Genomic DNA, 12,402 nt, shown 5'->3' on the forward strand with positions numbered 1-12,402 from the left:
TTAAAATTTTAAATACACAAACGTGTTTAGCCATAATCATATGATGATATTAACAGATAAACATATAGAGACTTTTAAACCAAATTTAGTTTTATACCATTATATAATTACAGTAAACATAAGAAAATAAAAAAACATGCATTAACAATAGAAACATCTCCATATCTGACAGTATTCTACTTATAACCATAACCATCATCTTGTAATTATTTGTAGCTAGCTTGATTTGTTCCTGGGACCTTTTCATTTTGCAATAACTAAAATGTGCTTTTACATTAAGACTGGGACTGCAATTCAAGTGGTAATAAAGCGGTAGCCTAATCTGTCCAAATTGGGAAATACACAGGGAGGCTTAAAGTCAGAATTACTTGTTGTAGCTAGATGGCACCTGTTAATGTTTTCCTAACTAAATTGTGTGTTTTGCATTAAGAAGTTTGAGACTGCAATTGTAGCAGAAGTAGAAAGATGGCCTGGTTATTTGCACAGTTGGGAAACACACATGGAGGCTGAAGTGAAATTGTTTCATCAGACAAAAGGCTTTTTCATTCGCTTAGTCACTTTTCTTTCAGTCTATAAGTTTGGTGCATTTGCTAAGCTCTTGGCTCAAGTTCCACAGACTTCAAATGTTTGGTGCCCTTGTCTGTGTTCTCAGAAAGTTTGGCTTGCATCTGGTGCAATTCAGGCAAAGATAAGTATTTTAAATTGAAATATTGCACTTGGTCAGCTATTTCTGAACAATGCTGTCATATTGTCAAATTATTTTATTGCATTTTTTGTAAGGTATATTTGCTTTTCCTTGGTCTAGCTATAGCTAGTGTGCTTCAAAATCACCTTAACTTGTGTGTTCCTCATTGCTGGGTTATCTGATTTAGAATCACCTTTTAATTTAATTGTTATAGCTAGTTATTTGATCTGCTTCTTGTACCTTTTCACTTTTGGCTAACTAAAATGAGTGTTTGTATGAAGAAAACTGGGATTTCAATTTTAGTGGCAGTAGAAAGGTAGCCTGGTCTTTCTGAGTTGGGGGACACACTGGTAAGCTTAAAATGAGATCACATCATTTGCCAAGGGGCCTTTTAATTGGTTTAGTGTCCTTTCTTTGAGTCTATAAATTCTGCTTCCCATTGCCCAGTGGTGTTTAGCAGTGCATTCTATAGATGTAGTCACTCAGAAACCACATTTTTCCATATAAAACTTCCCCTGTAACTTTACACAGTACTCAGCTGCACAAACAGTAACTTGTTTGTGTGCTGTGAAGCACTGCTGCATGAAGTTTGTCATACATAGCCTAATTGGAGTTTGTACCCTCGCAGTGCTCAAGTTAGCCTGCTTTACAACCTTTTATAATTCACCTAAAAAGATCTGAGAGCATTGATGTGCATTTTCTCCATAGCTCCACTGCCAACTTGATAGATATGGGCACCCTCAGAAAATTATGGAATTGTATCATGTTCACTGACAACCAATACACAGGGAAACAGATGAATTATGTAAGAAATTTAATTACACAATACCACTGAAGGCAGGTCTCTCACACATAAGCACTTAAAATAACAATCAGGTTGCCAATAATGTAAGCATTAACCCATGGAACAAAATATGCTGAGACACTTAAAAGCAACATTTTTAACCCCAGAGACCACCTAGATCCAAAATCAATCCTCAGGAAACCCAAAAGCACTCTGGAAAAAAATAAAAAGCATCACCCAACACAATGCATACAGTCAAACCATTTGGAGCTTCATCTACAAAGTGCTTAAGTCAGGCCAACACACTACCAAATATTTTAATCATACCAGACTCCATTCTAAAAAAGGCAGAAGTCCTGCTCACCAGGTGAAAACCACAGTATGTTGTCTATCAGGGACCAGGATTCAACAAATCACCTGCATATTTGAGTCAATAGACCACAAGAAGCACTACGACTTGGTCAAAGTCCATGTTGGTTTAAATGCCCCAAAATGTACCTCCCTGGACTATATGAAGAGAGAGATTATGGAGCTCTCAGACTAGGTGTACCAGGCTGGCATGTGCCTTGCATTGAACAGCATTTTACCCTCACCAAGGCTGATGCCACAAGATGAATGACTTCAATAATTGGCTTTGTTCTAGTGTAATTCCAAAGGGGTATAATATTTGACAGAATGAGAGGATATGGTCATTAAACTACATTTCTTTGCCAAGGATGGTCTGCACCTGTACCCTGTAAGCTTTTGAATATTGTCTAAAACATTGTCTTCCCCATAGTGCCTTTTTTAGGTAATGCTAGACTGGCAAACTTTCTGACATAGGAAATCTAAAGGTGTTACTACTCATTGCTAGGCACCTCAACAAGAAACTCCACTCCCTCCAGGCTGACCTCATTCTAGAGAATGTGGACACCTGTGCAGTTGGTGAGATGTAGTTTAAAGCTGCAGAGACTACTTGGTAATACAGGGCTACAATGCCTTACACACACATGAAGACCAGCTACTGCAGAACCAAGGACTAAAAGTGAAGATGGCTCAGTCTATAACAACAACAACAAGCTCACCTTAAAATTAGTCAATCAGGATGATGAGCTTCAGCTTTTTCATGTCCAGATTTTCATTGGTAAAGTCCCATATCATAGCCTTGTAAGGCACTCATAAGTCACACTTGGACATACCTCTATCAAAATCCAACTAATGATGCTGTTTGCAGCATCTCACATTTACATGAAGCTATATGGCCATCTAAAATTCCCTTTTACTTGGCTTTACCAGTAGAATCTCAATCATACAACATCATGGGCACTTCTGTACATTTGCCTTCCTCTGCTTTTTCATCTTTTTTAACTAAAATTCAAGAAACAAAGAATCACAGTATAGCAAATCTGACCATATAGCTAAAATAACTGGTCCTTGAAAACAGGGAAGCTCTAAACTTGTATTTGCTCAACTTTTTACATTACTTGTGCATTAGAGAAGGCTGTCATACTTTATTGAAAAACAAAATGTTGTAATGATGAGGTTGAGTTGTCGTAGGGGAGGAATATGAAATACACAAAGGTAGAATAGGATAAAAGGAGAGGGAAATGGGAGGCAGAGATAACAACAGCAGGATAGTAATCTGGCTACAAAATTAAAATGAATAAACAAAAAGCAGTCCTGTTATAACTAGAATGTGAATTCAGAGCAATGCAGGAGAGTGCTGGCAAAGCCGTAGTGAACGGAACAAGACATATTTCCCCTAAAGAAGGGTGAAACAGGAAGTAAGTGGTGGGAGAAAGGAAGAGGTGCCAAGACGGGCAGGTTGATGGGCAAGCAGGTTTAAGGAACAGTGAGGATTTTGTGAGGCAGGAAGTAGGAGGTACCGGACACAGGAAGTGGTGGGGAAGTGGACCAATACTGAAGATACTTGCCCTTCGATTTGCTGTTTGGCACTGTGTGAATCCACCATAGAGAGAAAGCAAGAAAAAAAGGGAAGTTGGGTGGAAAGGAAGGGGGGTCACAAACAATATTTTATTCAATCACTGTTTGAATAAAAATATTGTGTTCATAATCATACAGAAACAAAAAAATCTTGCAAACTTCACAAAAAGATACATGAAAAGGAAAAAAGATAAAATAAACATACATATATACAAAAACACCTAAAAGAGAAGAGAATCAGTAGCCAAAAAAAGAAAAATTGCAGCAGTCACAATACAAATAATATAAACCTATAAAGGCAGTGCATGCTGTCTGATGCAGGACAGCTGCATGCAAGCAAAACTGTGAATGATTCCAAAGCTTCAACATAAATGCAGAAAGCACAAGCACCAATCAAGTCAAAAGCAAAGAAAAGAGGGAGAAATAATATTAAATTAAAAGAAAAGAAAATATATATATATATATATATATATATATATATATATATAAAGTGAAACGCATGCAAATTTTCACAGCCTGTTACAATTCTGCAGCTTTAGAATCATTCCGTAATAAAACACAATGCAGATTGCAGCAAACGAATTGCAACTTGTAAAGTATTTTTTATAACTATGCTGCTTATTACAAGTAGCAAAAGTAAAGTTAGTGGCATATTTCCCCCCAAAACTGATGTCTAAAAATCATTTTTTTGTTTTAAAGGGGGAAAAATGCCTAAAAAGCAACAACAACCAAAAAAGAATCTAAGCTTTGCCACTGGCAACTTGTGGGTTTCACGGGCAAGGGGCAAGTGAAAGGATAGAATATAAGAACAATCTGTACTTACACTGTACTTGAAGGATTTGATCACTGAGGTTGGCTCGAATGTAGGTTAAGCCATATGATGGTAGGACAAGGGCAAGGCTGGCATACGGGTAGAAAGAAAATACAACAAAATGTTAGCATCAGAGTAATATTTACTAACAAATTAAATACAAAACATTATTATAAACATATGCTTTATACATATGGATATGACAGGCACATCTGAGAAAGTTGTTTACAGCACTTAAATGCAGGAATTAAAGACTGCATTTTTCAATGTCAAATATGTATGTTTCAATTGTTCAGAAATGCAGTGCTAGCAAAACAACCTGTGAAGCTGCAGTGAATAATGCAAGATTTGTCACCTTTGAAAATGAGGAAACAGGAAAGTAGTGAGTGACTTGTAAACTATATGCTTGCAGTCAACATACATAAACATAAAACCTTTTTTTCAGTTTTATGTAGACTTATTTGCAAGGCAAGCATGCAAAGTGAGCAACAAAAAAGTAAGTCAGCACAAATGCACAACTCTTTGGTTCTAATGAATGCAAATTCACAAAACCCAGACTTTTACAACAGGTCATACAGATTGCTGCTAAGGTTGACTATGGCTGGTATTAATAATTAGTTACATAAAAGTGCTGAGGCTATCCTTGATATTCATTGACGAGTGCAGCTGAGCCGATTCATAGGGTCCATTTAAGCAAATGTGCAATGCAATGGGCTTATGCAAATGTACAAATAATGAGATGGCAATGAGGAATAACGTAAATCTTAGTATTCTAATGAAGTATGTTTTACACCACTTGCTATTTAAAGTGAAAATTTCCCAGTTTTCCACACAGATCTACCATATAAAGAAGAGCGCCACCAAAACCTATGAGTTGCACTCTGCAAAACATTTGCTATTTTCAGGTGAGCGCTGCTTGTCTTAGTTGGGCCTGATACCTAGTGGCTCATCAGCCAAAAAGGCGAAAACATAACCAAATGATAACTCATACAACTTTGACAAAAATTCTTGATATGCTCAAAGTGGACAGTGCACCTGGGCATCATAAGAATTCCATAACAGATAAACAAACTGGATACTCACTAAAAACATGAGGAACTGAACGGCACACAGGTTGAAGACTGTAATACCTTTATTTAGCACTTTCTTCTGCAATACGCCTGTGACTTCTTCAGAATCTTAGAGGGTATGTTTGACCACCACAGGGGCATCAGAGGAATGTGTGGACTTCCTATCCCCATGGACACCAAGATATATATTGCCCTTGCTACAGGGATCTTCCAGAGACAGACTGGGGACAGAGCTGTGCAGGTAATGAGGTGGCATCTAGTCCACAACTACGGATCATGACATTCAGATTAATGTTTCTTTTTTTGCAAAAAACAAATAATAATTGATGCATGCAGTGATATCTGTTGGTTATGCTGTGTGGTGTATGATCTGCTGCAACTGTTCATCTGACATTTCTTTCATCTTAAAATATCTTTTTTATTATATTTTCGAACGTTACTCATACTATTGTACTTAAAGTCATGCTTGAGTGCTAACTGATGAATGTTCTGTGTTGTCATAAGCCATCATATAAAAAAAAATCGCACTTTTTTCTGCTTTGTTGAATAAGTTTTGTTGTACTGTTTATTTAATTATATCAAAGTAATGAATATTGTCAGCAGTGAAATACTTCATGAGTTAATGCATTGCAAATTTACTGAACAACTAAATAAACTAGGAATAAACTCTTAAGTCACCTGTTGGATTGCCAGTTGGCTCACAGATAAGATGCAGATAATTAAAATAGGGGAAGTTACCTCCACAAACAGACCAGTCACTAGTTGAGCCCCCCCCCCCCCCCGGGTTCTGTTTTGGGACCAATCCTGTTTGGCATCTACTGTTCTGAAGTAAAAGCTAATATGAAAGGGTTCTGGCTGACTAAGTTTTCCAATGAGTGCAAGCTAGGAGCAGTCATTGAATCCCTGAATGACTTAGCTATCCTGCAGGAAGGTTTGTCTCAAAAAAAAAATAACTGGTGTCAAAATCATGGTTTGAAGGTAAATGCAAAAAATGCATTATTATACCATTTGGGAAGTCATCTACTCCAGGGAATTACCACATTGACAATATGCCCCTAAGAGTTGACCCAGATGTTCAGCATTTGTGAACTTATGTGGATAGTGACTCAACTTTTGAAAACATATGTCTATTGTAGAAGTAAAGTCCTTCTATGTTACATAGCTTATAAACAAAAGGATTGTGTAAACATAAAGGGATGTCATTGCTGTCCTTTACTCAGCCCTCATTGGACCATTCATTGAATATAGTGTCCCCTTTGGCATGTATCTGTCCAGACAATGCCACAACTGGAACACTCATAGAGATACCTTACTAAAAGGATACAATGTCTAAACAACATGTCCTACAAGGTCTGACTCAAAGCTCTGTCACTATACTCAATATCCTACACACAGCTAAGAGGTGACCTGTGTCTGGAATACAAAGGTCTTAAACACATGTCCTACACGGACAGACTCAAAAAAACTCCAGCTATTCTCTCTCTCATATCATCTACTAAGAGGCAATCTCTACTTGACTTAAAAAGCCATGTCTGACCGAGCTCTACTACATCTAAAGAAATCCAAATCCCTCTGCAGACTTAAAAAGCCATGTATGACCCAGCTCTACTACATCTAAAGAAATCCAAATCTATCTGCACCACAGGCTCCAGAGACCTCAACCTCATCACCACAATCAACAGAACATGCTTGAGGGACAAGTTCATAACCCAGAGACTGTCCATGCTCTGGAATAGACTTCCCATACATGTCAAGCAGAGCACCTCACTGGTCCTCTTCAAGAGAAATCTTGCTGAGTGGATGTGAAATAGAAAGTTCACCCCGGTGATCACACCAGTGGCTCTACCAGATAGAGGCACTGAGAACTAACATCAGGCTCCATGATGCCAGGGCACTTCTATGGGCTAGTCTTGTAAAGGCTCCAGGGCCATTAGCCCAGTACCTACCTATGAACAAGGCCTCCACCAACCTGTTACTGATAGATTTACTGCACATGAGCAAATCAAATGGCATCAAAAATACTCTGTATAAGGATCTAAATCTCTTCTGCAACACAATCAGAATGGTTTGGAGGGAGAGGTATATTTTGCAGAGGATACTGCTGCTGTTGAACAGACTCCTCTTCCACGTATAACAAAGTTCATCTCCATCCATTTTCAAGTACAACTTAGATCTATGGATGTAAAACAGGAAATTTACCCCAGGTCTTCCCCCTGTAGTACTAAAGGGCAGATGCAACTCCTAAATGCTCTCATGCATGAGTCCCCTCAAATTATCTATAGTATGATCCCAGTTATTCTCATTACGGTTAATATATAAGTATTGACCATGGGATGGGTAAGGCCAATCTATAACCAAATGGAATAAGTTATTTCAAGCACAGAAATGGAAACTGGCTAAGCTTAAAGTGGCCCACAAGGGCAACTAGCCTAGTATTTACCTATGAACCTATGAAAATATACTGCCTTTTTTATACTATGCCATTTTTGTCATACACAATAATTTCTGACTTCAGAGACATTAAAACTATCATCATTTGTGCAGTCGGGATGGTGAAGTGGCAGCAGTGAAAGTTTACATGACAGGATACTCATTTTGATCTGTCATTCGCTTACTATATATTTTTCCTGAAAATTTTTAGTCATTACTAATTTCACGTTGTAGGTAACTGCCACCTGTAGGAATGGTAATCCATGTAGCACTGATTTTCTTCTACCTTTCATTGAAAGTGTACTTACAAGTTTTACAGGATGTAATGCATATGTTTTCAAAAGTGAGAGAGTGGTGATTGGGGCAGATTTCAATGGGCATGTTGGTGAAGGAAACAGAGGGGATGAAGAACTGATGGGTAGGTATGGTGTTAAGTAAAGGAATTCAGTCAGATGGTAGTGGATTTTGCAAAAAGGATGGACATGACTGCGGTGACTACGTATTTTAACACCCTTGGCTCTAGATGATTCTCACTGTTAAAGTGACACTTCAACCCCAGATACAAAAACAGGAAAAAAGGTGTTGTGGGTGGATGGAGGAATGGATGGATGGAGTTTTTTTGTAGTAATATAACTAAAACAGCTGTTTATTCAAAAAAAAATTTGTCTGCACTTGCAAGATGGCTGAAGTCTGAGATACCACATTTTAGTTAGAGAGGAAGTTGGGGAGATGGTGGGTTGCTGTGTCAAGTGAATGAACACCACAAACTTTACTAAGAAATATTGTTTTACTTTTATATTACCTATGAAATCAGACAAGCTTGTACAGCAAAGAAAATATAAAATTCTGTGAATTGCTACATTTCTGTGTTTGTGAATAAGTTATACCTGAACACAGCATTACGCACACAGCATAGTATTTTGAAAACAACATTCTGCACACATTTAATAAATTTATTTTTCTTGTGGAGTGTGCATACCCATGTGGCAGTTGTACTACCATTAGGTTTGACCTTTACCATGCGACACCATCACAGAAGAGATATACATAGCATTCCAATGGGGCAGCACAGAGACTGACTCAGTTGTGACATGCACCCTGCCAGCAGTCTGCACATACCTGAGCCCAACAAAGACCAGCCATTACATGTTCCACATATTTCACAGCTCCATATATGTTAACTTGTGTTCTGTTCCCACATAACTTTATTTTCTTTCATTATGTAACAGAACTATGTAGATAGAATGCATCACAACACACTCCTCTCCATCGGTGATGCATAATAGAGACTATAGTGCATCCCTCATAGCAACACAACCAGTATATTGGTGGTCTACACTGTGTGCACCTCATCTCTGTTCTAAGGTAAGGCATCCATAACTGGAGGCTGCCACCTAAAAATGCTAACATTTTTTCAGTCATTCCCCCATCTACATATAGCATGTGCCCTTTTCTTCATCAAGTTATGCCTTCCTGAAAATGGTAGAGTACTGTGGCTATGTACCGCAGAGCTCCTTCACACTCCTCCCCATGTCCCCCCTCACCACTGACAACAGATAGATGTAGAACAACCTTCCTCCAGCAACAAGAATAACAAAAGAGCACTACTTTTAAACACTCATTCTTTCATCTTATCAATGTTTCATGTTTCTCACCAAAGCAGCTGTTGAGCAGTCATTCCTCTCTGGAGTGAAATCTATGTCCACTGTTAGTTTCACTTGTTATTCCAGTAATTTCCTTAGTACTACAATGACCAACACTGGTTTTATCACCATATTGTGAAGCTCATAGGTAGTTGCAAGGCTTGCAGTCCAGGAGAATAATTGGGTGACTAGCCCAAACTCTGAATTACCTTCACGTGCTGTCTGGTTAAGTCATTTGATAAAGGTCACAAAACAGACAAATGAGGGCTGAGGGACACAAACCTAGTACCAAAGGAATTACAGTATACAGGCTTAATTCACTGCACCAATTGCTAAACATATGCAAATAGCAGAACAATTATATTAATGAGATCATTTTGGATAAAGTTTCTGAACTGCACATTTGCCTGTGGTCCATATATATATTACAATTCTGAATCTTTGGCTATATCTTGACTGCAGGGTCACCAGGGTAGCATGCATGTTTTTGTCTAGTGACCTATGTCTGCAACCTAAAGGCAGCTTCATTGAGTGGAATCTCCTTGTGGTTGTTCTAGCCATTTTCCATGGTTCCTGAGGTCAGTCTTGGCAACTCGTTTACTGCTCTCATACATATACACAAAAGGACTGCTTAGAGCGCTTTTAATCCTGCCCTTGAGGCACACATCCTGCTGTACTACATTTTTGTACGGCTGATACATTGTGTTTGTTTGCTACTGAATATTTAGCAGCATTTTGCTCTTCCAAGAGCTATACAGCCAGCAAGTGGAGTACATAGTACTGATAACTGTATTTGTTTTTGAGTTTTTCTCATTTGATATTTCTGCACTTTTTTATTTGACCTTTCTCGTTTTGTTTCTTTCAATTTAAATTCATATTTTATGTAGTAGCCATGGTGGCAGAAGATATAATTTGGCAGTGACAACTACACTGTGCACTTGCATTGCCATCACCTACTGGGGCCCAGCTGTCTACTGCCCAGTCTCTATGCAGTGATGTAGATCATCTAATAGCGGCTAACTTATAGGAAGCCCTGGTGTCCTGTTAGTCTGTCTCTAATGAGAGGTCTATGCCCCTTATCAGGGACACTACTGGTGGGTTACAGTATATCGCCTAGTAGTAGGTGGAAAGCCTGTTAATGGCCAGTGGCTAGACATCTGCACTGGCAGCCTGGAGCACATACTTTTGCAGCTGTGGAGTTGCACGTCCTTCACCATCAGAATGACGATGGTGGGCCCAGCATTAACAGCAGCCACAGAATTCACTGTCCACACAGTAGGTGTAGCATTATGCAGCACTGTACCCCAGTGTATACTTCATTGTGACCCCTGTGCTTGAGTGTGTCATTTCCCACTGTAGTTTGTAGTCCAGTCATCTCCATCACTGACTGTCCTTCTGTCTTGTTTATATCTCTTCTGTGTTTTCCTCGCTCAGTTTGTGTAAGCACTACTCCCTATTTGTACTTGCTTGTGTCTCCCTCTTCTGCCATCCATATACTCCCTTTTCTTCAACACCTCTCTCCTGCTTCCTCCCTCCTCTACTTATCTTAGAAATATAAAAAAAATGGTCATCTACCCCCACATAAAATATACTTCCTTGCTTCCTCACTTCCCAACTCTTTTCCTTTCCTCTTCCTTCTGTGTGTTCCTGTGCTTGCTTTTTCCTCTTTTCTGATTGCCCTATATAATCATTCCCTGCCTATTTCCAACACAGAAATTGTAGGGAGTTTGGGTGCAGCCTGTACCTTGCCTCTCAGCTATGCTTGTAGTGTCACTTTGATGAGTGTGTATGTGTGTACATTATCATAAGCATATTGCATGCACGCTCCCAGGATCAAGAAGTCATGTGACAGCCACAGTGCAGTGCCATTCAGTACGTGACCTGATGACATTTCACCAGCACATTCCCTCAATAGTTTGACCTTTTTACACAGCATCATTTCTAATGTATTGTTAATCAGCTTCAGGCCACACTACATACTTCAACTGTTCTGTTTTGCTTTTACTTCACCATGTAGATCATTTTTCTGAATACCTTGCAAAATATCCCATGCCTCTGATTCTGTTTTTCTCAGTTTACTTTCTTCACATGATACGTAAAGGTCAAACAGACAAGAGACTTAATTTCAATGCTATGAAAAGAACTCTGATTGTAAGATGCTATATAACACATTTCTAATAAAGAACCAGACTGCAAAACAGTTTGAAATCAAGTGTTATTTACAAATGTTATATGTCAAATGCAAAGCCACAATAAGCAATTACATTTCAATTTACTGAAAAAAATTGGATATAGGGTAGGAAAATGTAAATGTAAAACATTGCCATACAATGTCATAAGAAACTTATGGTTCTAGCTTGGGCCTTATAATTTAGACTTCCTTTCTCCTCAACCACATCCCCAAGATACTTGAAGCTGTTAACCTTTTTCATTATTTCTCTTCTATCTCTCTTCTATTTCTCTTCTATCTCAGTTTTCATCAAAATTCATACAGTTGTTGAAAAAGATAAATATTTATATAGCACCGTGCCCTTAAATTGTGAATTGTTTCAGAATGAGCAAAAACAAGGAAGTGACTGAAGGAACACCAATAGGAGGGTAGAATGGAAATGGGTACTCCTGCCCGTTAAGTCATACAAGGGTGAATGTAGAAATATCCATCCATTTGTCCAACTCCTTTAAAAAGTTTATGACGGAGAAGGTGTACACACTGTGCTCCGCCTTATCTCATCTATTTACTGGAGAATATTTAGATCACTGACCTTAATATTAGTAGGACTGTTTGACTTTTGGAGGTATAAGAATTCTTGGGGTACTGGATCTTTTATAGTCCAATAAGCAAATCACAGATCACCCCTAAGGATTCTATAAGATACTAATTATAGGATATTTAGTATTTAAAAGGATTTTTGTTTTGATCATCATATATTAGTTAAAGGTAAGAAATCTTTCTATCATCATCATCAGCTGATCAGTATGGGTATCTCTTCTAGGCTGACACAGTCTTGCTCCTTCTATACGCTTCCTTATTAGACCTGTCCTCGAATACAACACCC

The 12,402-nt window shown here is 38.4% G+C and overlaps 1 protein-coding gene across 1 annotated transcript in view; it reads right to left on the minus strand.

The window, feature by feature from the left end:
- CACNA2D2 (calcium voltage-gated channel auxiliary subunit alpha2delta 2) overlaps positions 1-12,402 on the minus strand; it is a 5,241,953-nt gene that overhangs the window by 396,563 nt on the left and 4,832,988 nt on the right. Inside the window, exon 22 of the mRNA XM_044078189.1 lies at positions 4,216-4,292. Coding sequence (XP_043934124.1) covers positions 4,216-4,292 — 77 coding nt within the window. The remainder of the gene's footprint in view (positions 1-4,215; positions 4,293-12,402) is intronic.

Source organism: Protopterus annectens, chromosome 7.part0 (assembly GCF_019279795.1).
Source record: "Protopterus annectens isolate FY-2018-M chromosome 7.part0, PAN1.0, whole genome shotgun sequence".
Lineage (NCBI taxonomy): Eukaryota > Metazoa > Chordata > Ceratodontiformes > Protopteridae > Protopterus > Protopterus annectens.